Source organism: Talpa occidentalis, unplaced genomic scaffold (assembly GCF_014898055.3).
Source record: "Talpa occidentalis isolate TD23 unplaced genomic scaffold, MPIMG_talOcc4v2.1 talOcc4.15, whole genome shotgun sequence".
Taxonomy (NCBI): Eukaryota; Metazoa; Chordata; class Mammalia; order Eulipotyphla; family Talpidae; genus Talpa; species Talpa occidentalis.
The window spans coordinates 14,783,040-14,809,537 of NW_023601543.1; the positions used below are offsets into that span (position 1 = coordinate 14,783,040).

Sequence of the window (26,498 nt, forward strand, 5' to 3'; positions counted from 1 at the left end):
GCCTTGGGCAGCTTCTCTCCTCAGGCAGGGGCCTGACCTCAACCGGGGCTTGGTTATCACTCCAGGATGTCTAAGCTGCAAAGAGGTTTCTGGCTTTATTGCCAATTTATTCCCTTTGTGGTTCTCGGGCTGAAAACTAGTTCTGCAGGGGAGAAAGAAAACTCATCTGAGGTACCCAGAAGCCCATGGGCACTTTCCTAGGGGTCAGGGGCTTTTCTCATCAACACCAGCCTGCCTGCAAATCTCTGGCCGCTGAGCCTCTCGTGGCCTGTAATAGCGGCCACGCCACTAATGCCCAGTAGCTGGGGCCCCGGCGCTGGTTGCCAAGGAACTGCTGGTCGGGGTGCTTATGAGGGTTCTGACCTCATAGGGGCTGCTGAGTTTCAATTCAACAGACATTTATTAACACCTACTGTGTGCCCAACCTGTGCTAGGCGCTGTGGGGGAGTTGAAAAAAGGAGGTGGTGGGGGAGAGATGACTAAGACACTGAGACAATCAGAGGCGAGGACAGGCAGCCAGCCAGTGGCCAGTCAGGTGCTAATCGTGCTCCTTGGAGCAGGGCACAGAGATGGCCAGGGCACCGAGGTCAGCAGCAGTTGCTGGGCAGAGGGCAGGCTTTGTGAGGGATGTGGGCATCGGCTGGGCCTTGAAGGGGGGTGGGGGTGTTTGGGGGGATTTGGCCGGAGGGGGGAGGTGCAAGGGGGGAGACACTTTTCTCTCTTCCCTGGCCACAGACGGACCTTCGAAGCCTGGGTAATCGTTTGTCAAATGCCTGTCACGTGAAAGACCAGGGAAGCCAGGGTGGGTGGCTCAGGGCAGACCCTCGTGTCCACTTAAGGAGATATGAAATGGCTGACCTGGACCGGGAGCTCCGCGCCTATTGCTGAGACGCAAAAGGTGGCCAGGCTTCTTGCCACCCGCGCTGAGGGGACTTCATTGTGAGCTCCCCTTACTGCCCCGCACCCCGACCACACACGCAAACGGAGTGGTGGGGAAGGCAGCCGGAGGGGAAAGAAGAGGTAGGGCCATCTGAGGGCCGGAGGAACTGAGTCACAGCTGTTCGTGGCAGGCACGGGCTCGTTGGGTTCTGCTTTTCCCCAGGGTTCTGACAAGTCCCCAAAAGCCGAGGTTCGGGTGAAGGACAGAAATGCTCACGCTCTCAACCAGTCAGGAGCCAAGGGGTCTAGAGAGTCCCACGCATTTCTGCCCGGACCCACCCCCCTCCTCACCCCACCTCAGGCAAGGGCAAGAGCGAGGACCAACCATACATTGGTTGTACTGCTTTTGTGTCTCCCCCGACTGGGTGTGGGGGGGGGGCCATGGCCCCTGGGGGGTTTCATTGGATAAAAACACTCTGAGACATGCCTCGCCCCATGCCACATTCCCGCTCCATGGCTTCCCTCCTGCCCTGCGCCCCACCGGCACCTTGCAACGCTGCTGGGATCCATGGGGTGCCCTTTCTCTTATCTTAAGGTGAGTTTCTTGGCAAGGAGACCCCAGCCTGCTCCCAGGAGGGGGCAGGGAAGGCCTGGCAGCCGGGAAGGGAGTTTCATGCAAGAGGGATGGCACGGGACAGTGCCAGACTGACAAGAAGCAAGAGGTTAAAAGCAGCTTGCCCAGGCTGAGCAAACTGCCTGAGGTGTCCACCTTCTTGCGGAACCATTTTCTTGCCCCAGTCTAGGCAGGCACTCCCTGCCTGTTGGCCTCCCTGCCCTTCCAGAAGCTTCCTTTTCTCTTCAGTCTAACCCAGTCTATTGTCCTGAGCATGCGAGAGCACAGGCTCTCTGCATTCGTATCCCAGACTTACCACTCACTGGTTGTGTGACTGTAGGCTCGTCACTTAACTACTCTGGGTCTCAGCAGCTACGTCATGGAGTGAGGATGATCATTACGTAAAGCACTCAGCATGGTGTGCGACACCGGGCCAACACCTAACAGGTGTTAGCAGTTGCTATTATTATTATTCCTGTGGCTGCTGTAGTTATTGTTGTTTTCCTTTTGCGTGCCTTTGACTTTGCCAACCTCCAGGGATCAATTCCTCTCCGGCAGTGCTGGCAGGGCAAGGCACAGCCATTCCTAAAATCAAGATGGAGATTTTCTAGATCTTTCTGCTAAGATTTTGTTAACTATCCCATCATACAGGATGAGGGGGTATGAAAGAAGAGGGGTGTGTGTGTGTTAAGTCTTTCTTCTGGGTGGCAGGCAGTGCTGTAGCGAAGAGTAAAACATCAGTCTGTTATTAACACTGCCATCTTTATTTCTTCACCACTCTCATCTTGAGTAGCATTTGCTGCAGGAAGTAAGTTAGTTCCTTTGAGAAAAGGCTTCATGTCCCACCCCCTGGGACCTATTTAGCAATCATCAGTTTGTTGTTATTACCCTACTGAGTGTCGTTTTCTGTGGGCCTACTGGCCAACCACTGCTCACTGTCTCCCTCCTTTTGTAGCATAGATGCTGGCTTCGTTCTGGGCCAATGCCCAGAAGTCTAGGGTTGGGGCGAGGGCATTGCCTTTGCCTAAAAGCTGCCCCAGGGTGCTGAGGGCCATTCCCATTCCAAAGGCCTCCCAGAAAATAACTTGGAGGTTTCCTCTACTATCAAATAGTGTGTTTGCTTCAGGAGCCTGTGACAGCCACAGGGACAGGAGGCCCAGGATAAATTGGACCACCCTGGGACCACACCCCAGTCACTGACCTCGACCCCTAGGGCCCTCCCTTCAGGTTGAACTGCTAGGCCTTGGGGGGGTGGGAGAGTGGGCAATTCGTCTTAACCTCCCCAAATTCCTGATGACCTGAGAACAAGGAGGTGCTCAGGTATAGATTTAAGAGATAATCTGTTTTTTCCCCACAATGATCTGAGAGGATAAGAGAGGCTCCTTCAGCTCTGCTGATTCTCTGAGAATCCTTAAAAAAAAAAAAAAAAAGGCACAACAGGCTCACCCCTCTGCTCCATAGGATCTACACCCACTTCTACAGCGTAGTCATGCCCATGCACTTAGCCCTGTCGTGGGCGGGACTGACATGCCAGCCAGCCTAGGGCGTGTAAGGTTTGTAGATAGGGTCAAGATGGGCCCGACGGGCTTATGTGGAGAAAGGCCATTCTTCTCTGTCCTCGGATTGATTGGGTAAGGTTCGTGGAAGTGAGAGGGCAGCTGACCTTTCAAAAGAGGAAAGAGCAGGCTGAGCAATGGGGCATGCCGGGCGAGGCGCAATGACAAGCAACAGCAAAAGAACACAAGGCCATTAGAATCAGCCCCCCTATGAGCCCCCAGGTTCAAAGAATTGCTCTCTACTGGTGGTACCAAGGAATGTGCTTTTAGGTGAGCCTGGTACTCTTGCTTATTTTGTCTGTGTATGGTAATATTATTTTATAATTAAATTACATAATAATATCATTTATTATGACTATTTACAATATTTAAAATTACATAGCGGTTGCTGTTATTTAACACAGTCTGGGGAACTCTTTTTTTAAAAAATAATTTTATGTTTTTATTTATCTTTTAAAGATTTATATATTTATACAAGAGCTGGGGTACAGGCCAGAGGTGTGGGAGGGTGAGAGGATTCACTGAGACAGAGTGGGCAACAGAACAGGCAGACGGACCAATAACACTGCTGAAAGGAGCAGCGGGTGAGACAGGAGAGGTCTGCTGCGCCATGTGGGCATCTCCCTGGCTGGCTGGGAATCAAACCCATGCTGCAGAGGCTGCGGACAGCTTCATCGTGCTGCTCAACCTGCTGCCCCACCGGGGAGGCCCTGGGGCACTCTTTCTTTATCTAACACTTTTTTTGAAATAATAATAAACTGCACAATAAACTGCACATATTTAAAGTGTATAATTTGATAATATTTGACATATTTTTAAAATAGTTTATTTTATATAATTCTTACATCATTTTTCATTTTTGCACAATGTATGCATTTTCATTTTGGTTATAATCCCCATACAATTGCACCCCACCCCCTTATTTTGACCCTAGTGTCCTTCCTCTCCACGCCTCCCACCCCCGTAGTGTGTCTCTGGTTTATAGTTGCTTGTTGATTTTGATTTTTACTTTGTATTGATTAGTCTTTTTCCTGGTCCCTTATTTAGGTTTTCTAGATTCCTGCTATGAGTGAGACCATCCGGTATTTTTCTTTTTCTTTCTGACTTACTTTGCTGAGCATGATCCCTTCTAGCTCCACCCATGTTGCTGCAAATTGCATGTGTTTATCTTTTTTGAATGCTGAGTAATATTCCATGGTGTATATGGACCACATCTTCTTGATCCAGTCATCTATTTTTGGGCATTTGGGTCTTTTCCATAACTCAGCTATTGTAAATTGTGTTGCTATAAACATAGGGGTGCAGGTGCCCTTTGGAATTCATGTTTCTGTGTCATTTGGGTAATATTTGACATATTTACATACTCCTGAAACCATCGTCCCCCAAAACCTTCCTTGTGCACCTTTGTGATCCCTCCTCATCCTGAGCAACCACTTATCTGCTTTTTGTCACTCTGGATTAGTTTGCATGTTCTAGAATTTTATATAAAAGGAATCATGTAACTTGTATTCTTTTTTGTGTGTTTGCATATATCATGTATCTCTTTTTTTCATTCAGCATATTTATTTTATGATTTACACACGTTACATATACATCAGTATATATTAGTCCTTTTCATTGCTAAGCAGTATCCATACCTCATACATGGTTTATAAACAGTTGACGGGTATTTGGTGGTTTCCCCCCCCCCTTCTCACTTTTTGTGTATTACGGATAAAGGTGCTGTGAACATCTGTGTACAAGAACTTCTGTGACTGTAGATTTCCTTTTCTGTTGGTTAAATATCTAGGAGTAGAAGGACTGGATAGTATTTGTAGGTTCAACTTTTTAAGAAACTGGCAAATTATTTTCCGACATGCTTGCAATCCATTTTACAATCCCATCAGCAGTGCACGACAGTTTCAGTTGCTCCACATCCTCGTCAACATTTGATACAGACACTCTTTTTAATTTTAGCCATTCTAATCGGTGTGCAGTAGTATCTCATTGTGGTTTTAATTTATATTTCCCTCGTTAAATATTTTTTCACGCACTTATATATCACCCATGTATCTCCTTTGGTGCAGTGTCCAGATCTTCGCCCATGATTTTCCCCGCCACCATCCCTTATGTCCCTTTGACCCTTCGTCCCTACCCTCCCTCTTCACCTCAGAAACCTCCCTTGTTTCACATTAATGTCCACTAGTTTTTTTTATAAGTATTTACTCATCCAGTTGTCCACTATGCAAACGTCCAATATTTGTCTTTGTCTTCTGATTTGTGTAACTATACATAATTCCCCCGAACTCCTTCCATTTTGCTGTAAGTGGCAACATTTTGTCTTTTCTTATGGCTGAATAGTATTCCATAGTGTGGATTTACCACAGCTTCTGAATCCAATCCTCTGTCACTTAGGTTGGTGGGTACTTAGGTGGCTGGCTGAGTCCAGCTATTGTAAATAATGCTGCAATAAACACTGTAGAGTGCATTATTTTTTAAAGTTGATGTTTTCATGTTCTTTGGATAGCTGCTCAGGAGTGGGATTGCTGGATCCTACAGTATTTCAATTTTTAGTTTTTTAAGGTAAATCCACTTCACTTTCTAAAATGGCTACACCAATTTACGTTCCCCCCAATAGTGATAGTGTAATGGGATTCCTCTTTCTCTGCGTCTTCTCCATCACTTTTGAGGGGGTTCTTTTTGTTTTTCTTTTTATTTTTTTAAAGATTTATTTATTTATGCATATAAGAACTGGGGTGTAGGCCAGAGGTGTGTGGGGGAAGGGGGTGAGAGGATTCACCAGAGACAGAGTGGGAAACAGAACAGGCAGACTGACTGAAATACACTGCTGAGGGGAGCAGCGGACGAGTCAGGAGAGGTCTGCTGTGCCATGTGGGTATCTCCCTGGCCAGGGATCGAACTCGTGCTGCCGAGGCTGCAGCTAGCTTCATAGGTTGCGTCTTAACCCCTTGCGCCACCAGGGAGGCCCAAGGGGGTTCTTTTTAATATGTGCCATCCTCCCAGGTGTGAAATGATATCTCATCATGTTTTTTTTTAAGATTTTATTATTTATTTATTTATTTATTTATTTATTTATTTATTTATTTATTTATACAAGGACTGGGTACAGTCAGAAGCGCGGGAGGGTGAGAGAATTCACCAGAGCCAGAGTGGGGAGCAGAGCAGGCAGAAGGACCGAAGTACACTGCTGAGGGGAGCAGCGGGCGGCAGGAGAGGTCTGCGCGCCATGTGGGACCCTCCTCCGGTGGCCGGGAGCAGCCGGGGATCGAACCGGCGCTGCAGAGGTGCGGGCAGCTTCACAACCCAGTGCTCAACCGCTGCGCCACCGGGGATGCCCCTCATCATGGTTTTAACATGCATTTCCCTTGTTAGAAGTGACGGTGAACATTTTTTCATCTATCTATTGGCATTCTGGTTATCTTCTTTGGTGAATTGTCTGTTCAGATCTTCTTTGATTTATTAATTGGGTTATTTTTTTTATTGTTCAGTTGTATAAGTTTTATATATATATCCATATATATGTGTGTGTGTGTATATATGTATCTATACCTTAGATATTAACCCTCTGTTGGTTGTGTAATATGTTTTCTTCCGTTTGGCAGGATGTCTTTTTTGTCTGTTAATATTTTCTTTCATTTTGTAAAAGGTTCTAAATTTGAGCTACGCTCAATTGTTTATTTTCGTTTTTATTCCCTTGCCATAAGGGTTGAGTGTCCAAAACCATCTTTATCGCTGATGTCGTGGAGATATCGCCAATGTTTTCTTCTGTGTGTTTTATTGTTGTGGCCCTTATATCTAAGTCTTTAATCCATTTAGAATTTATTTTTGTGCATGAAATTAGATAGTGATCCAACTTCATTTTTTTACGTGTGGTCATCCAGTTTTCCCAGCTGTACTTGTTACAGAGACTCTTCCCCATTGTACGGTCATGGATCCTTTATTATAAATTATTGATATGTGTGTGGATTTATTTCTGGGCTTTGGATTCTATTCCATTGATCCTTGTGTCTGTTTTCCTGCCAATCACATATTGATGCCTTCATTTCTTTCTTTTTTCTCAGAATTGCTTTTGCCATTTGAGGCCTCTATGGTTCTATATAAATTTCTATACTTGTTAAACTTGTTTAAAGAATATTGTTGGGGGCCTCCCCGGTGGCGCAGTGGTTGAGCGCTGGGTTGCAAAGCTGCCCGCAGCCTCTGCAGCGCTGGTTCGATCCCCGGCTGCTCCCCGGCCACTGGAGGAGGGTCCCGCATGGCGCGCAGACCTCTCCTGCCATGCCCGCTGCTCCCCTCAGCAGTGTACTTCGGTCCTTCTGCCTGCTCTGCTCCCCGCTCTGGCTCTGGTGAATTCTCTCACCCTCCCGCGCTTCTGACTGTACCCAGTGCTTGTATAAATAAATAAATCTTTAAAAAAAAATAAAGAATATTGTTGGTATTTCAATGAGGTCTGCATTAAATTTACATATTGCTTTAGGTAGAATAGTCATTTCGACTATATTTATTCTCCCTATTCATGAGCATGGAGTGTCTTTCCATCTCCTTATGTCATGATCTAAATCCTTTAATAACTTCTTGTAGTTTTTGTTGTACAAGTCCTTCACCTCTGGTTAGGTTAATTCCTAGGTATTTGACACTTTTTTGAAGCAATTGTGAATGGAATTGTTTTCTTAATTTCTTTAATCTTTGCCCATTTTTAAATTGACTTGTTTTCTTGTGGTTGAATTTGGAGAGTTCTTTATATGTTCTGGATATAGGATCTTTATCAGATACGTGCTTTGCAAAGATTTTCTCCCAGTGTGTGGCTTGTCTTTTCATTCTCTTCACAGTGTCTTTTGAAGAGAAGTTTTTAATTTCAATGAAGTCCAACTAAATCAATTTTTATGGATGAAGCTTTTGGTATTGTATTTAAAAGCTCTTCATCTAGCCCTAGGTCACAAGTATTCTGTCTTATGTTTTCTTTTGGAAGTTTTGTAGTTTTCAGCTTTATATTTTGATCTTTTGATCTGTTTTGAGTTAACTTTTCCTTATGATGAGAGGTATCAATCCAAGTTCTTTTTCTTTTCACATATGGCAATCCAATTATTCAGGACCATTTGTTGAAAAAGCTATCGTTAATCTACTGCAGTTGTCCTTGTATATGTGGGCTTATGTATGAACTCTATATTCTGTTCCATTGATTGATCTTTTGTCTAACTTTATGCCAATACCAACTCTTCTGATGATTGTAGCTGAAATCTGGTAGTGTTAGTTCTCCAACTTGTTATTTTTCAAAATTGTTTTCGGGTATTTTAATTCCTTTATAATTCTGTATGAATTTTAGAATCAGATTATCAATATCATTTTGTTTAAATACTTGAATTTATCCCATTTACATTAATTGTTATAACAGATTGGCTTGGCCTTGCTTTTGTAATCTTATTTTATAATCATGGTTATAAATTTTATTGTTATTGTCATTTTCTAATGTTATTGTCATTTTCCAAGATGCTTATCTTTTTATTGATATTCTTTGGCTACAGAGTTCCTTAGCTTTACCATGTATTTGTAAAATAGGATGATTTATTACTTGGCCTTCATTTATAACCCATTTTTGGTGAATGGATCCGTGATTATCTGCTCCATGTATCATCTTATAGATGTCTATCATATCCCTTTTCAACTTTGTCTGTCTAGACAACAAAAACCTTCTTTTGAAAAAAAAAAAAAAACATTGTCATCATATAGCTATCCTCACACCCTATTCGCTTGAATCATTTTAGCTTAGATCTGATCCAGCAACATGAAATCTTTCCTGAGGGTGCAGTGATAAGACCAGTGCCAGTGTTTCTGGAGTGGCAATCCTGTGGTTTTGTACAAAGAGACTATGCTAATGGTGACCCTTTCGATCACTCGGGGCTGCTTGGAATGAGTTACCCCTAACAGAGGCTGGACCAAGATAGGAAAAGCCGTGTTCCAATCCTGGAGACTTTTGCACCAGCTCTACCCTTCTCTCCACCCCTACACTGTAGGCCTCAGATCTGTCAGGACCCATGATCTCTTTTCTAGAGATCTGACTTAATTCATGAATGCCCAGACCTGTGTTAGAGGTAGAAGATAAAATGGGCCTTGATCCTATGGATTTTACTCCCTACTGGGGAAACAAGACATACACTTGAAATAATTAAGAAACATTTCAGAACAGTGTGGGATTGAGAGATCTTATGGTCAAATTTAAGGGCTATAGGAGTTTAGAGAAGGGGGCTCCATGGATGTGGACTAGAGTTATCATGGCCATAGGTTTGGGGAACTTGGTTGAGACCTTGCAGGATGGGCACTGCTTGATGAACCAAAACAGCAGCAAGGGCATGGCTGGCCTGAGAAACTCCGTAAATGAGCCTGGAATGTTCCCTCAGGGGACCATGAGGAGACCACTGGGCTTCAAGCCCAGGCTGGAGTTGGGAAATCATGGGAAACCAGGCCGAGTAGGTAGGGTGGGGTCAGACTATGAAGGACCTTTGGAAACCAAGCAGATGAGCTTGGACTGTAAAGTTCTGCCGAGGATGGCTGGTGTGGCCACAGTCATAGATCTAAATGTGTGCCCTGGAGGAGGAGTTGGCACTGGCTCAAAGGCTGGGGGAGGAGCTAGGCAAAGGCAGGGCTGTGACTGGAACTTAATCTTCCTCAGGCAGAGTCCAGTGGGCTTTCGGCTGCACCAGGCCTAGTTGTTAACTTTTCAAGGGTTTTCACATCCACGTCTTACAGCGTCCTAACAGTGACCACGGGCATGGGGAAGGGGTGGTAAAGGTCCATGGCTAATGGTAAGACAGGAGGCAGAAGCACAGAGAAACACCCCCTTGCTCACTTACCTACTGGCCTACCCCTCTGTTGCCCCCAAGTCACTCCATAGGCTAAGGCAGGCAGCTTCAGATTGCCTTTTAAAATGAAAAGCGTGTTAAGGAGAGAGGTGACCCATGAGCTAGTACCAGCCATTGGCACTAGATGTGGTTTTGTGATTTCTGTGAGTGGTGGGGAAGCCCATTCCTGAACTGGGAGGGTGGCCTGTAGCGCTCTGGCTGCTGCTGGAGTCAGTACGCTTGTGAGGCACCCTGGGTTGCCTGAGATGGGGTGGGCGGGAGAGTGGAGGCCACGGAGCCATGTGACATGGCATGCCTGTGGTTACAGAGCCCATTGACGGCAATGTTGCCAAAGCAGAGCTTTCCAGATGCTTCCACCCAAGGACCCCAATCTATTTTTTTTAAGATTTATTTATTTATACAAGAATCGGGGTACAGGCCAGATGTGCGGGAGGGTGAGAGGATTCACCAGAGGCAGAGCGGGAAGCAGAACAGGCAGACTGATGAAATACACTGCTGAGGGGAGCAGCGGGCGAGACAGGAGAGGTCTGCTGCGCCATGTGGGATTCTCGCTGGCCGGCCGGGATCGAACCTGTGCCGCAGAGGCTGCGGACAGCTCCACAGCGCTGCACCCAACCGCCCTGTGCCACCAGGGAGGCCCGGACCCCAAACTATTGAGTTGTTTCCCAGAGTCCTAGAAGGTTATGGTTTCATAACATTTCTTCAAAGTATGGTGTTTTATCTTAAGTGTGAATGTCTCAATCTGTTGTCTAAATAGATTTTAATTGATTGAGTAGTGAACAAAATGGTAGCTGAGCTGACTTTGATTCCTGCTCTGGGGCTTGGTCAGCTTTAGCAAGGAGGCCTTCTCTCCATGGAATTTGTCTCTGATGGGTCAGAACTTGAACTTTCAAAACTTAGCCTAAAGTACGGGAAGAACAATCCATTACCTGTGGCTTGTTCATTCCTTAGTTCACACTCATTTGCTGGAAAAAATCGAGGCCTGTATGTCCTGGGACAAAGCTGTTGGACTTACTCACTGATGAGGCTCACTGGCCTCATCCTAGTCTCTGGGTGGGTGAGCAGTCCAGGCTGGGTTGGAGGCAGAGCGGGCGCCTTGACACTGAAGTCTGTGCAAGGATCTACTGAGGCTGTGCCCACGGCTCCCAGCCTTCCCTCCTCCGCCACGCTCAGCTGACAGTCCCTCATTCTGCCCCACCTTTAGCCTGGAGTGTGTAGCGCTTTCTTCAGTTTGAACAAAAACTGCCTGCACTCCCAGAGCGGTGGCTCATCTCTTGGTGGCTAAGAAGAGCAGAGCCTTCGAGGCTCTTCAGGCCAAAGGTAGCCTCCTCAGAGCCCAGGGGCCTCATTCTTGTCCCATAGCCTGCAGAGAGAGATGACAATATACAAAGACCATCAGCCCGCCCTAGCTCAGGGAAGGTAGATAAAGCACCCTGAATACCCAGGTTTCATTCTGGCAGGTGTTGAGAGCACAGGCCACCTTCATCCACACCCGCCAGGGTCTGTAGTGACTAGAGCACACCAGGTAGAGCCCTGGGCAGGCTGTCTGGGCGGGTGGGGCAGGCGGCTGGGTGAGGCCCAGATTCCCCAGGCTGATAAGGCAGCCTGTAAACACCCAGCAAGGGGAGGGGGCAGAGGGCAGGCGACCAGATGGCAGGAGAAGGGGGGAACCGGAGCCCAGGCCTAGCTGCAGGAAGTGGGGCTTGATGTGGAAACATCCTGTCCAGCAGGGGCTAGACCGGTGGCCCTCAGCGATCGCTCCCTCCACCATGGAGCCAAGTGCAGCACAAGGTGGGGTTGCCTGGGAGCCAGGCCAAGAACCTGGCTCCTGACATGGCCATGGGACATGCTCCATGGGTCTCTATTATGAACTGCTGGTGGGGAAATCAGGACCAAGCTGCCCTGCCCGCCCTGGAGAAACCTGACAGTGGAATGGTAGGGGAGAATTGGATTCTCCTGGGAAACTCTGGGTTGTCCCTCTCGGCAAGGAACATGAATTGAGACACCCAATGTGCCCACAGTCTCCTGCAGCAGTACCCTGAGAACCACAGAGCTGACAGGCCATTGCATGCCATTCTGCAAGGCTTTCTAGCTCACGCCTCAGGGGGTTCCGAGCAGGATCGCCAAAACTCTCCCACTTCCCTTTACACGGGTGGGTGTTGGGGTTGGGGGGAAAGGATGCTGTGATCCAGAGAGGGGACTTGGGGACTTAGGTCCCCCCAGAGAGGGGACCTAAATGAAAGCCCCTGGCTTAGAACATTTCCCATGGATGACCCCGTTGTTTTCGATTCAGTAGCCAACCCTCATGCACAGGGCTGGCCCTGCCTTGTACACTCGCTGAACCTTGGCAGTTTTCCTTCTGATTTATGGCTCTCAGTCTCTTTCCTATCAGCCTACCCCTAACCCAGCCAGCTGGGCCAGCCCGCCTGCCTAAACAAGGGCAGACCCCATCTGCTGGGTTTTGTACACCCGCCCCCCAACACTTTTCCAGCCAATGTCTCTTCAAAACGGAGGCCCAGGGTGTGGGGGACTGGGGGGCGACTACTAACCCAGCTTGCTGGCTTATGGTAGGCTGAGAGGAAAGAGACTCAGTCATAAATCAGAAAGCCCAGAGTCTGGCCTGAGCTGCTCCTTCTACTTGCGTGTGGCCTTGAGTGAGCTGCTGCCCCTCTCTATGCCTCAGATGTTTGTTATTTTTTTTAAATAACAGCTTTATTAGATAGAGTCCAGTACCACACAATTCGCCCAATTAGAGTATACAATTCAGCGGCTTTTAGTATACTCTCGGAGTTGTGTCTCTGTCACCACAATCCATTTTAGAATCTTTTCATCACCCCACAAAGAAACCCGTATCCATTAGTAGTCGCTCCCCATTCCCCCAAACCCTAGGCCTCCGTTTTGAAGAGACATTGGCTATAAAAGTGTTGGGGGGGGGGCGTGTATAAAACCCAGCAGATGGGGTCTGCCCTTGTTTAGGCAGACAGGCTGACCCGGCTTCCTGGGAACTGAGGTGCGAAGCGCCCCTACCACAGAGAATCGGGATAAACCCGTGGCCGGGGGCCTGGCACACATGAAGTGCTAAGAGCTGACTTTCCATAAATATTTGAATAAACATGTGAACCAACACCCTGAGATAAGAACCCAGACTTCCATTATGCATAAGCCAAGAGCAAGTGTATGTTTATGGGGCAGGGACCATGCCACAGCTGCTCCAGATCTGCAGCCAGGAACTCTCTAGAAAGAGTAGGCCACTGAAGTACGGGAATAGTCAGCCGCCTTCATCAACAGAGGGGGCTGTCTCCTGCTCCCCCGAGCCCTTGCTCCACAGCTGGCCACAGGGGCTCAACTTTTCACCATTTTGGTACAGACCCGAGCCAGGAAGTTAGGGTTCGCTTCTCAGAGGGAGCTTTGGTTGCCATTGAGGTTACGAGGGGGTTGGGGATGTGGGCCTGGGATGCTTTTGTGGAAGGGACATCACAGAGGCTGCATCTTCAAAGTTGGGCTGTGCGCAAGCTGGGGGCTAGGGGTCCTGGCAGGTGTTCACCAGCTGGGCGGGTGGGAAAAGCATGGACTTTGAGCGGATGGTCACGCAGGCCTGGGCTTGAGTTCTGCCTCCAGCGTGGATGCGCAGTCACATCACTTCATCTTCGGGGGGGGGGGGGGCCTTACTTCTTCTGTGTTTAAAATGGAACTATCTAAAGGGAATTCTTACCCAAAGAGATTTCACTGAAAAGAAATTTGCAATAGCCTTAGTAGTTAGAAGTAAAACTGGGTTCAAACCCCAGCTCTGCCACGCGCTACTCTGTAGGGAGGTCCTAAGAGTCAGGAGGTGGTTTGTGAAGAGTGCCTGGCGGGACACCCGTACCACAGCTCATACCCAATGCATGGAACCCTTACTGGCTTCCCTGTCACCCTGTAATTTTTACTCTTGGGCTGCCTTCCCCAGAAGCAGGGGAGACAACTTGAAGTGATATTAAAGGGCTCAAAAGAAAATCTTGCCCCAGTTTGAACACGCGCCCGTGCCCTCTCGCCCCTCCCCCCCGGGCCCATGACCCAGGCCGCGGCCACCACACCCGCTGTCTCGGGCCCAGCTCAGATCAGCGCCAGCCCCACCGGCACTGGCTCCCACTCCCTCCGCCCAGGGTAGATGTGCTTTCCCAACGCGTGCCACCGGCTCTAAGTCGGGCTGGGAACCAAACCCTGGCCCTGGGTTTGCACTGCAGATGTAGGGAGGGGCTGGCAGGCGCCCAGGTACACATCCAGATGTTGTTTCTGAGGCTTCCTTGGCATTCCCCATCCCAGCTGGGAAGCAGTTATTTACTCCTCCTTGCAGGGGTGGAGAAGCAGCTTTTGTGGAGCAGACACCCCTCGGGCAAAGGAGCCTTGTTCCCTGGGCACGGCTGGGAGGGAAGAGAAAAGGGAGACAGCTCTCGTGACAGGAGGCCTAGGGCGCAGGGCTCTGCCGAAGGTGGGGGAGGAGGGTCTCTCGGAGCCAAGAAGCATGAAGACCGTGTTCCCATCGTTTCCTTGGCCCACCAGATCCATCATTTCTGCGGGTTATCTGAGCTCCTCTCGTTGCTGCTTGAACGTCACAGAACTGTATTCCCATAGGCAGGCCAAGGAGACTGCATCTAGCCACTGCTAGGCCCCCGTTCCAGCATCTAGGTTCCTAGAATCATCACGTTTAGGCTGCCCTCGGGGGGACTGCTCTAGGCTGCCCTCGGGAGGACTGGCAACAGGGCAGAGGTCCAGGACCTTGGGCTGCTACTGCAATTCTGACCCATCACCTGGGGAAGGCGTCCTAGAGCTGGTCACCCGTGTGGGACACAGGCCCACTGCCGGGAGCCCCGCCTCTCGAGGGTAACTGGGAGGTACTAACCAGTGGAAGTCACCACACCAAATCAGCAGCGCCATGGAATATGATAGCTTCCTGTCCCATCACCCAGAAAATGCCACTACCCTTGACCCGCACACGTGATGGAGTCCTTTGCTCTCCGTTGTTGCATCTAGCCATTGGTGCAAGGGACAAAATCATGCCATATTAGGAAGTGACATTTATGTCAGTGTCACCTGCTCCTCTGAATCAACTCCCCCCTTGCTGGGCCTGCAACTCCTCCCTCCATCTGAAGCCACCCCAGGCAGGTCTTCAGCCTGGGACATGGACCTCAGCACCTGTGGTCCATTCCTCTATGTACTCCTCCGTGGCCAGGCTCACTCTGCCCCCCAAGGTGATAGCTCCGTATGGTGAGGAACTCACTTCTACTCATCTGCTAACAGGAGAGGGTTTGTGGAGACAGCCCCAATTCCCTGCCTGTCCCTGCTCCCCTAGTCCAAGCAGGCTGGCGTAGGAGGTGTTGGGGCATCCCGTGGTGTAGACAACTGTACACAGCCTTCCTGTGAGGGATCCTCCCACCCCCCCCACCCCGCGCCCCGGCCCACAGTGTCCCTCCCCTCTGTGCACTCTCTGACCTGTGTGGGCCAGGGGCGGGCTGGGAGGGCCAGCAGGCTCTGGAGGGGAAGCTGCTGAAACCCCTGGGACAGGAAGTGGCAGAGAGAGGCTGTTTCCTCTGGCAGAGCAGGGGTGCGGTGAGCGCCGAGCCTATCTCCTGCTCAGCTGCCTGTCTGCTGTGGCCCTGGAAGGTTGTTGAGAGCTGAGAGCCAAAAGCTGGAGGCTGTGGGTCCACTGGATTGGGGTGCGAGTAGGGTTTCTTTCACAGGAAGCCACTTTCGTTTTGTAGGGAGGGGAATTCAGAGAGAAGGGTCAGCTGAAGGGGCTGGGGTGGGCAGGTGAGGCTGGACTGAATGGGCTCGTGGAGGCAGCAGCAGTGGAAAACCACAGTTGGGCAGGGGAACCTTCTATAAGCTCTTGCCCCGACAGAAAAGATGGTCAGGGTGGTGCCTGCACAAAACCATGAGCTGGAGATGCAGAGGGCTCAGTCTCTACAGCAAAAGGCTAGAGAGGGCCTTAGATCATCCGGCCCCACCCCTCATTGTGCAACTGAGGAAACTGAGGCCTGTAAGGCAGAAGTGACTTGTTCAAGTTGCCCCGTGGGCAGAGCCAGGGCCTGCCCGAACTTTCTTTTTGATGACAATCTGTCACCTTTGTGTCTGGTGTTTCACACCTCTCTCCAGGCACCTCCAAGTGCTGGGTTACACTCTCCTCGGAAATGAACTTGATGCATCTATGCACAGTGAAGGGGAGTGTGGCTTTTACGCCAGGGGTTAGCACGCTTTTCCGGCAAAGGATCAGCTAGCACATATTTTACACTTTACGGCCATGCAAACTTGATCATAACTTACCACGCAAAAGCGGCCATGGACAAGCCATAAACAAATGAGTGTAGCTGAGTTCCAATAAAACTTTATTTGTGAACATAGAAATGTGAATTTCCTGTAATTCTCATGTGGCACAAAATACGACTCTTCTGAAAATTTTCCCAATGATTTAAAACTGTTAAAATCATTCTTAGCTCACTGTGCAAAAACAGAAGGCGGGCTGGACTGGGCCCGTGGGCCACAGTTTGCCAGCATGGGCTTTAAAAGTCACGCTAAGGCGGGAAGGAAGAGGAGGAAGAGGATTCTACTAGGTGGCAAGGAGGCATGTAGGCTTTGGGAAGGTGACGTTAGGGCTAGATCTTGAATGCGATGTGGGATTTGGACCAGCAGAAATGGGGGGAAAGCCTACCAGGCCTAGCGATAGCATAACAAAGGCACCGAGGTGGGGAAGTGGCTGAGAAAGTTAAATGCGTTCTGCACATGTGTGGCCTCATTGTTGTTTGCCAGCCCCGGGCCTTTGGCCACTGTCGTTCTCATCAGAGGAAAGGGTTGGCTTTGCCGAGGATGCTGAGAGACAATGCGGTGGGGAGGAAGAGAGGTCACCTGGGTGACCTTGAGTGAGTCACTTCTCCTCCCACAGGCCTCAGGTCTTCAGTTGGAGGACACAAGGGATGGAGGCAATGATCGTTCATGGTCCTGTTAACCCTGATATGCTGGGCCTCTGAGTCAAAGAGAGGCTTAGCTTGCACGCGTCTCCCCTTGGTTAGGGAGCACGGCCCACTCTTGGCTTTCTTCAGCTGGCTTGGGAGAGTGGCCAGTAAGAGGCCTTTGTAAGGGGCATCCTGTGTCAAGCCAGCAGCACACCCACAGTAGCCTCTCCTGCCTGGGGGAGACCCTGATCCGAGCCAGGAGCCCCCACCTCAGTTTCCAGGCCAGGCACTGGCAGAGACCTTGACAAAGAACACTGTCCCTTCATAAAAGTTATCTGACCTAATATCCTGTGGTGCCGAGTCACGGATTACCCCAGCTTCGAACAACCCACGAATGAATTTAATTAGTCTCTGCTCACTGTTTCTCTTTCCTCCCTCTCTGCCATACCAATGTGTGTGTGTGTGTGTGTGTGTGCGCGCGCGCGCGTGCCCTGCAAAGCCACCTTTCATTCCGCTCTTGCCACTTTTGAAGTACTGTATGTCCAGGGCTGGCCAGGCCTGCTCCTTTGGCCACGGAAGGCCTGGCCTCCCAGGCGTGTGTGTGTGTGTGTGTGTGTGTGTGTGTGTGTGCCTGTTTTGGGAGGGTCCACCTTGAATCTTGGATTTTCTGAGATAATCTCACCTTCAAACAATCCAAGCTGAAGTCATTTTCTGGCCAGATTTCCTGGCCTGATGGCTCTGTGTCTTTTAACATTCCTGCCTCGAGGATGGGCTTACCCATCGGGGTCTCTGCACCTACACTATCACCCCTTACACCGGAATTTTTCTCCATCGGGGTGGCTCTGAGACCGCCCTCCTGCATTCCAGCTGTTGCAAATCCCCCTGCCCCGCCCCCAAGAACCTGCGGTAGCTCCCACTTGCCTTCCATAATAGGTTCAAAGTCCCGCGCCTATTGGGTCCAGGCCTACAGGTGTCCAACTTACTCTCTTCGGCTCCCCCCTCCCCAGAAGGAAGCTCATTTCCTCTCGACCAGAAGTTTTACAGCGCCTGGTTATGCTCCCCACCGCCTCCTGCCTTCACCGCATCCCACCGCTCCCCGTTCCCCGGCGCGCTGTCCATCTGGGCTGAGATAAACGGAGTATCTCATGATGGCCTTGGCCAAAAAGACACAAATCCGACCAGACATTGCAAACCACATTTGGGACATGGGAGAGCGCTCTCACCTCCGTGGGCCTGCCGCCTGGAACTGGGGGGACGTCTGGGCTCACAGAAGGGGACGGTGACCTGCCTAGGCCCCGAGGCGGAGGTGGGCTGCTCTCGGGGAAGCCCTGGCCCTCACGGCCTCCAGGGAAGCAGGTGCAAGACTCCCGGGCTCCACCTCTCGGGAGTGCCCCGGCCCTCCCGGTGGGGCTTGTCCTCGAGTCCCTCCTCCTCCTCCCGAGAGCAGAGAGCAAGCATGTGGTGGCCACAGGCACCTCCAGGGGGTGCTCATCTGGCGTTCTCAGGTGGGGTCCCTGGGAGTCTGGGTGGCTGGGGAGACAAGTTCCCTTTGTCAGTAACTCCCTTTCCCCCTCCCCTGTTGGGGCTTTGGTAGTGCTCGTCTTGCCACATAACCACAACCCAAAGGGCTGGGGCGGGGTTGACGGTGGTGAGGACAGGGGCCTGGGCGCACCCCCCAACCACAGCAGCCCGCCCTCCCCGCGGGCCCAGCCCAGGCAGCCAGCCAGCCCCCTGCAAGCCCACAACTGGAGCCTCCAACCCCACCCTGTGCGTGGCCTGGAGCCAGGGGGGAGTTCTGGGGGGCTTAGTGGGGCCCGCAGGCCCCGTTGCGCTCTGGGAGGTCACCTGAAACTCATCATCTGGATGAGCGCGCTTTAATTCTCAGAGTGCTTCCCGCCGCCATCTTCGTTCACCCGAGACTCCCCCAGGAGCATCTGGTAGGCCGGGATTTACCCTCAGCCCTCACCCACTTTAAGGGTGACACCAGCCGCATCCCAGAAAAATGACTGGCTTGTCCAGGGTCACACGCAGGACTGCAGCCAGGAGAGGGCGGCCTGCGCGCACAGTGGGTGGGCTGAGAGGGCCTCCGGAGGGGACCGTGGCCCGCAGTCCTTGTCAGCCCTCCAGGGCCAGCGAAGCTGAGAAGGGCAGGGACAGTTGGAGAAGAGCCCTGGGCCGCGCTTTCCAGGGGCCTGCGAGCAGCCCCGCGCTGGAAGTCAGGCGGTGACCGAGGGCCAGCAAAGGAACTGGGTTTCTTGTAAATAAGCACAGAGAAACCCCAACCAACGGAGCTTGCAAAACCTTTATTTTCCTCCCTCCCTCTTCCTGATTGCATCTCAGACGGAGGGGGTGGTGGCCGGAGGGACGAGAGGACAGGGCTGACCAGAGCGGTGGCCAGGCCCTTAGCTGGGCGCTTGCTCAGGGAGCAGGACTCGGCGTGCTGACTGCAGGCCAGCCCGAGTGGGGTCAAGGTTGTGGGTGCGTCCGGTGGGTGGCTTACGCCTGCTCCGTCCACGACGACACACTGGCCCCCCAACGCCGGCCCTCGGCTCTTAAATGCACACCACCGGTCACGTGGTGGGCCATGCCGATTGGCTGCCTGATGACTATTAGCCGGAGGAGGGGCTGTTTTTAAGTGGAGGGTACAGCTGTTCCTGGGGTAGTTTCCATTTTGTTTGTGGTTGTGGGGGAGGGGTGTGGAGGGAGTAGGAAATGGCATGAAGGAAATTGTCACTTCCTTTCCAGAGAATTCCAGAAAGGTTTCCTGGAGGACAGGGTATTTCAGGAGAGCGGGCTCTGCGGGGAAGAGGAATGGAGGGGAACTCTGCTTTGTGGCCCGGCCGGCCCACCATCTGGCCCCCATGTTTCCTGGCGTGTGTGAAAGTGCCACGGGTGTTACTAGCAATTCTGTGAGAATCATCGGCTCAGCTGAACGGGTGTAGATTTAAACTCGCTCCACGGAGATGGCGGACGTGGCATTCACAGAGAGGAGGCCCAGAGGGGTGGGTGCTGGACCCCACTTGACGTGTTCCAGTGACAGCCCCAGGAAGGGCCTGTACGTCTGAAGAGGGCACAGCTGTGGTGACGCAGGAGCAACCCAAACCACTTCTATTTTGCTGTTTTGGTTTTGAAATGCTGCCCGAACCACAGAGCGCAAGAGGTGTGCATTTGCAGGCGGGGGCCGCAGGCATCCTGGCTTGCTCCTGCCTGTGCAGCATGCGCGTGCACACGCTCACACCCACGCGTACCTGCACACACACACACACACAATCCCGTGCACGCGGCGCCCAGGAGCCAGGTGCTGTCACAGAGGCTCTGCTGTCTCTCCCGAGGACAGGCCATGGGAGTCAGGGACCTCACGGCGGCTTCGCGGGAGTGAAGGGAGGGGGCGCTGGCCACCTGGGAGAGTGGACTTTGACTGGAGCCAGCTATGAGCTGCGCAACCACGTGCTGGGGGGGAACCCCCCTGTTACTAAGGGTTCCCAGGCACCTCTATCATCTGAGCCCAGTGTTTGTGTGCGCCCTCCAGCCTCCCACTCGCCGGCGAGGCCGTGCCCAGGGCTCTGGGACACTGCAACTGCGTCCAGGCACCTCTGTCAGGGAGGGGCCCTGGTGTGGCCTCTCTTCCTCCAGCAGGGGGGCCTCTGTGCCGGTGGCTTCTTTGGTTTCAGGTTCCCGGGAGAGGGGTTCCAGGGGGGGGTTGGTTTCACTCTGCCAGGGAGAGTGAGAGAATATGCAAAATAATGAGCTGCTCCCTACCTCTCACTTTCAAATCCTCAAACATCTGAAGGGGGAGGGGCAAAACTCTGGAGTGGAAGGTTCTTTGGGGGGGGGGGAGTTTTCTTAGCCTTGGCCAAGACAGCAGGACAGTTACTTCCTTCCCCTACACCCCATTCACCTAGCTTCAGCCTCAAGCTGTGGGGCGCACAAGCTCCCTAGGCTCAGCCTTGCCTGCTGGGCACAACCTCCCAGTCCTGGGCCCGTGGAACCGAGGCCTGCATTGAGATACTTATGTGGACACATAAAAGCCTGCAACTGAATTCACGGGTTTCTTTGCTTTCAAGCCACTCCCCTGTATGTTAATGACAGAGGGTTCAGTGGCAGCACAGTCCTGCCCTCCCGGCTCCACAGCAGAGTGGGCCTGGGAAGGGCGCGCACCCCCAGGGACCCGAGGGCCACATGCACATTCTGCTTCTGCTGCCACTGTCTTCCGGGGAAGCATGTGTCTTTGAATTTCTTTTGGGGGGCGGTGTGGAGCGGTGGAGACCCTTTCAACCCCAGAACCCTGGGTTCCGCCCCAGCCCACCCCTACCTTCACCACAGCCTCTTGGGGAGGACATTAAGCATCAGCTCTAGTTGTCTTCTCACGAAGGCCAGCCTGGAGGAGGAGGAAGCAAGACTGAGCTTGTGGCTCTGACGGCCGGACCAGGGCAGCCCTTTCACACACAGAGGCTCTCACGCACATGTCCCCACACTCGGGGCACAGGGACACACCCTGCACTCGTGTATAACTACGGTGTGTGTACGTCGACGGCCAGCACAGCACACCCATGTCGATTACAGTGCAGACGTACCCCCGCGTACCGCAGACTGCACACGTTCCTCTCATTCTGCGTCAGCCGAGCGCGTGACCCCGCCCCCATGCAGTGTGCACACAGATACGCTCCTTGCCCAGAAGCCACCCCTTTGCGCTCCCCAGCACCATCCATCCTTCCATTACTGTGTTTGTTCCATTGACAACCGAACAGGGGTCCCTCTCCTCCAGTCAGCCACCTTTCACTGGGAGAGATAAGGCAGGTGCGCAGAGCTCCCCCCGGGCGGGGAGCCCCGGGCAGTGAACTTGCCAACAATACAAGTTGCCGGCAGATCCGTGAAGAGCCGCCCGAGATGAGCGACCGGAGGGAGGGGCCCTGGCAGGATGACCTCGCTGGGGGAGGGGCAGACACAGTTGTTTCGGGTTTAGACAAAGTGGGATTAGGTGAAAGTGATCACCTTTCATTTGATTAGTTTGAGAATGCCTCTCCGGCAGCTAGGCCTGTGGGAGGGTGGGAGCTGCGGAATGTGTGGGCCTCGGGGCACTCTGACAGGGGAGACAGACCTTCCAAGCACAAATGGCCCTGAGCGGCTTCGGAGGCCAGCAGGGACAGGTCACTTGCCGGGTCCAGGGGGCCGCGGGAGGGGCGGAGCGCAGGCAAGGCCCCGTGTGCCCTTGCTGCCTCCCCGGCCCGGCCAGACCGTCTTAACTCAGCCAAAGGGGCGCGCAGACCTGACAGGTTGAGTGGAGTGACTTCTCAAAGTTTTGCATTGGGGATGGGTAGAAAGGTGTGGGGTGGGGGTGGGGAGAGGGCGGAGCCAGTCCTGTGGGCTAACGGAAAGGAAGTGGGAGAGGCCTGGGTGTCTCCTGTGGGGGAGAGCGGTCATCAGGGAGGTCACCCGTGGTCCCCTCCCTTCTCTCCTCTTTGCCCCTCTCTGAAGTTCCTCATTTCTTTCTGGGCCAGGAGAAGGTTTGGCCACCCTGGCACTGCCACGGGACAGTGGAGGAGGTAGGGGGTCCAGTGGGTCACTCTGATGATGGCGTGTGGACCCAGCTTTGCAGGTGCTCGGATGAACCGGCTGGCTGTAGACGCACCGCTCACATAGACCACCAAAGCCAGAACCCGGGGCACCAGAGACGTAGCAGCGGGGAAGCCCAAGTGTCCGGGGTGGAGGAGCAGAGCCGGCGACAGGCGGGAGGCCTGGGGTGGGGGGGAGCAGCATGGGTGTGACGGCAGACAACATGCAGAAGAGCAGCTGGCAGAGGAAACCATCGGGGGCCCCGGGTGCCGCGTGAGCGCTGAGGTGCAGACTGAGTGTGAGGCGCATTCCGGGAGAGGAGAGACTCGTGTGGGCCGCAGCAGACAGATTTCCTGGAAGAGGGGGGCCGTGTGTGGGGCCCAGAGTCGAGGGAAGGTTCCGAGGGCCCTTCCCCCACCCCAGGGCTCTCCTCACAAGTTCCCAGGGTGACAGTTCAGTCTTGAAACTGAAAGCAAAGCTGAAGCAAGAGCACCAGCCCACACACGGTCCAGAGGCCATCCTCTCCCTCGACCAACGGGAGTCCGGGAGCCCGCGGGGTGGTGGCTGGGCAGGCCCACCTGTCCCATGTCTCCGGGCTCTCTGGCGGCGCGGCTGAGCCTGAGGGGCCATTTCCTCCGCGACGTCAGTCAGACTGGGGCTGGGTCAGACACATCTCCCCTCCGCCCCCCACCCCCCCCCCCGCCAGGCAAGTCTTCCCCCGGAGATTCTGCCCTACAGAACTAAGTGGCCCTCACCCCCTAGGTAAACTGAGGCAGGCAGGCAGTCTCTAGAAGAACAGCCTGTCCAGACACAGGTCCCACCACAGCCCCCAGCACTACATTCCTCCCCAACCCAAGGGAATTTTAGGGGTTCTTGTGCCACTGCCCCATCCATGTGCCCTGACTCCCCTGTGGTATGCTCTGGGGATGAATCCTCAGGGTCGAATGAACCCCATATCCCTCTGTCACCTTGTCCAGAGGAGGGAGGAGGGGAGGAAAGGAAGCTCTGCATCTTCGGCGCCAGTTCAGGTGCAGGTGCTGGTGGGAAGCTCAGCCACTTCCCGCTGGAGGCCGCTCGTCCCCTTCCTGTCCCCCTTCTCTTTCCCTGCCTCCTCTGTCTCTTCCCCCTCTCCCCGGCCACAGCCCGCCCCAGGTGCCCACCCTCTCTGGCAGTTTGCCCGGCGTGGCCAGGTCTGCCTGTCCTGGGAGCTGGGCGGAAGGAAGGGGACTCACGGCGCCTGTCTCCTTTCTCCCTAGGTCAGGCCTGTGGCGGGCCCAGCCCAGCATGCAGCCTTGAACCTGGCCTAGGCCACCACTTACTCCTGCTCTCAACACCCCCGATTTTACCGTGGCTCGGGGTGTGAGCTCTAGGCTGCAAGGTCCCTGGGCAGAGGCACTTCATCAAGAAATCCCTGCAGCTCCAGAGGGCCCTGCCAATCCCACTGCAGCTCTGAGAACACAGCATGGCTATTACCCTGCAGCCCAGTGACCTGATCTTTGAGTTTGCAAGCAACGGGATGGACGATATCCACCAGGTAGGGCCCCGGAGCGCAGAGCCCAGCCCGCCAGGGTGGACGATCAGATGGATGCAGACAGGCGGGCAGACAGCCAGGGAGCCAGACAGCGGCCGGCCAGCCAGTCAGCAAACATTGATCAAGCACCTACTAGGCCCAGGGCACCGAGCCTGCCCTCCGGACGGCTACGCGCCGGCGGAGACTCCCTCACGTGGCCGGTCAGCCGTGAGCCGGCTGCCTCGTGCGGTTACGTGGCCCGCGTGGTCACCAGGCCAGCCAGGCAGCTGCTAAGTCCATCAGCCGAGCCGGCCGGCCGCCAGCAGCGCGGGCTGCCGCACGGGTGTCCACCGGCCCCCTGCGCGCCCCGTCGCCGCCCCCGCCCCGGTGTCACAGGGAGGACGCCTTGGCACGGCCACAGGGCAGCGCCCCACCCCGTCCCCCTCACGCTCTGCATCTGGCCCTGCCGACCATGACGGCTTGTGGCCTCGCTCTGAAGATTTAGGATGCGTGGGGACTGGGCCTTATGGGCGGGGGGCGCTGGGGGGAGAGGCAGAATTCTGGCGCCTGGTCCCCACTGCTTCATACCTTGCCCTGCACCGAGTGCTCAGCGGGCCCCATCGGGTGGTGTCCCCCGCGCACTCATCACTCCCCACCCCCTCTTCTGCTTCCCCAAACTGGAGAGAGGCAGCCAGGCCTGGCGGAAGGAATGCACCAGGAAGTCGGGAGCGCTGGGCTCTGATGCCAGTTTGGCCACAGCGCTCTCCGGGCAAGCCCGCTCCCCGCCCTGCCTCGCTGCCATCTCCCCGTCTTCACCAGAGCAGAACCAGCTCCCCCAAGGGCGCCCCAACCTAAGTAGGTCCCTCAATCCTAATTCCTCGTGAGGACTGAAGAGCTTCGTGGGCCTCTAGTACCTACCCAAGGCTGCCCCCTAGCGGGCCTGGAGCAGGCCGTGCAGCCTCTGCAACCTGAGGGGCCTGAGCCTGCTCAACTTTCCTGCGCTCCCCGGGGCGCCTGGCCGCTGGCGGGCACTGTGGGGAAGGGCGGGCAGCGGAGCCTCACTTGGGTTCTCAGTGCTTCTCACCAGTTTGACTTGCTTCTCGTTCCCGCAGCTCCTTCTGCCCGGGGTCCGCTCCGCCCGCTGTTGACCCCTCACCTCCCTTCTCCCACTCTTTTTAGGAAACAATTTTTTTTTTTTTTTTTTGCAAAATGTATCATGAATACGAAAGTGCACAAATCACATATCCATACCCAGGGGACTCGCCGTCTCTCAGACATGAAAGAATAGCTAGAAAATGAACATCCACGAGCTCACCCCCCAGGCTGAGAAATAAAACATCCCCAGTGTGCTAGAGGACCCTGATGGCTAAAACACTTCTGGAGAACCTGTTCTATGCCAGGCCCTGTTCTAAGGGCTTAGTGCACATTGATTTATTTTTTAAACCCATGGGGTCAACAATAGGATCACCCCATTTTATACGTGAGGAAACTGACACGAAGTAGATGAGCACAACCCAAGAGAACTTTCCGAGACGCTGTATTTGTGCTGCAGGTTCTGGGGCCGCTGGTCACGTGGTCACGGGGTACTTGAACTATGTCCAGGGCAGCTGAATTTTAATCCTAAAAAGTAATTGCATTTACATTTAAATAATCCCCTTTTGTTATGTAAATACTCCCCTAATCTTTTATATTTAGCTTTGATTTTAGATCAACTTTGTTCTTCAGGGGTCAGATCCCATGTTAACCTTATCCAGCCCAAAAGATTTAGCGACCCTCCTTTTCGCTCTTAGACACATGGATCTCCCTCCCTGGAAAGTGTCTTCATTTCAGACATCTCCAAGGTACTTCAAGCTCACCATAGCCAGACACTCCTCTTAAATTCCCCCCCCCCCCAAACCTGCTTCTCCTCCTCCTGGTTCTCCCTGAACATGAACAGCTGCCCATCCAGTCAGGACGGGCCCTTCCCTTCCGACCTCTATGATGTCTCTGTTCTTCTGTCTTCAATGGCATAGACTGAGCCCCAAGATGGCACAATCGGAGCCCCTTAGCCTGGGCACCGAACCCTGGCTGCGGGGAGCCCCTTACCAGGCTGTAGATGGAGCTCTTTGCCTTGCCGTCACCACTGGCACCAGGATGAGCTTCATGCCCTCAGGCCTCCATTCACCAGAAACACCACCAGTGAAGACTGTGCGCCCAGGCAGCGAGGCCTGGCTGCCTCTTCTCCAGTGTGGGGCACGTTGAGTCCGGGTGGTGCGCAGCTGACCCAGCCGTCTTGAGGTTGGACCCAGAGCACCATCGTCATCCCTGCCCAGGGCAGCCCCTGAGAGCTACAAGAATTAAGAATCGCAAGAAGGGCCAGATTCCAGTGGGGAGGACTTCTTGACAGAGGGGGATGGAGCGGGCCTGAACCAAATCCCTGTCTTCTCCACAGCTGGAAGACCCCTCGGTGTTCCCAGCTGTGATCGTGGAGCAGGTGCCCTACCCTGAGCTGCTGCACCTGTACTCGGGGCTGGAGCTGGACGATGGCCACAACAGCATCATAACCGACGGCGCCTTGTGCATGACTCAGGACCAGGTCCTGGAGGGCAGTTTCTTGCTGGCAGGTCT

General features: G+C 53.3%; 1 protein-coding gene across 5 annotated transcripts in view; it reads left to right on the forward strand.

Annotated features, from left to right (window-relative positions):
• Positions 1–26,498, forward strand: part of ELF4 (E74 like ETS transcription factor 4) — a 44,026-nt gene that overhangs the window by 10,565 nt on the left and 6,963 nt on the right. For 4 of the 5 annotated variants that reach the window (XM_037511951.2, XM_037511950.2, XM_037511953.2 and 1 more), the window contains exons 2-3: positions 23,638–23,915; positions 26,323–26,494. In XM_037511951.2, the coding sequence (XP_037367848.1) occupies positions 23,844–23,915; positions 26,323–26,494 (244 nt within the window). In that variant the 5' untranslated portion in view covers positions 23,638–23,843. Of the gene's footprint in view, positions 1–22,080; positions 22,102–23,637; positions 23,916–26,322; positions 26,495–26,498 lie in introns of those variants that run through there. The other variant, XM_037511952.2, reaches the window with a different exon arrangement.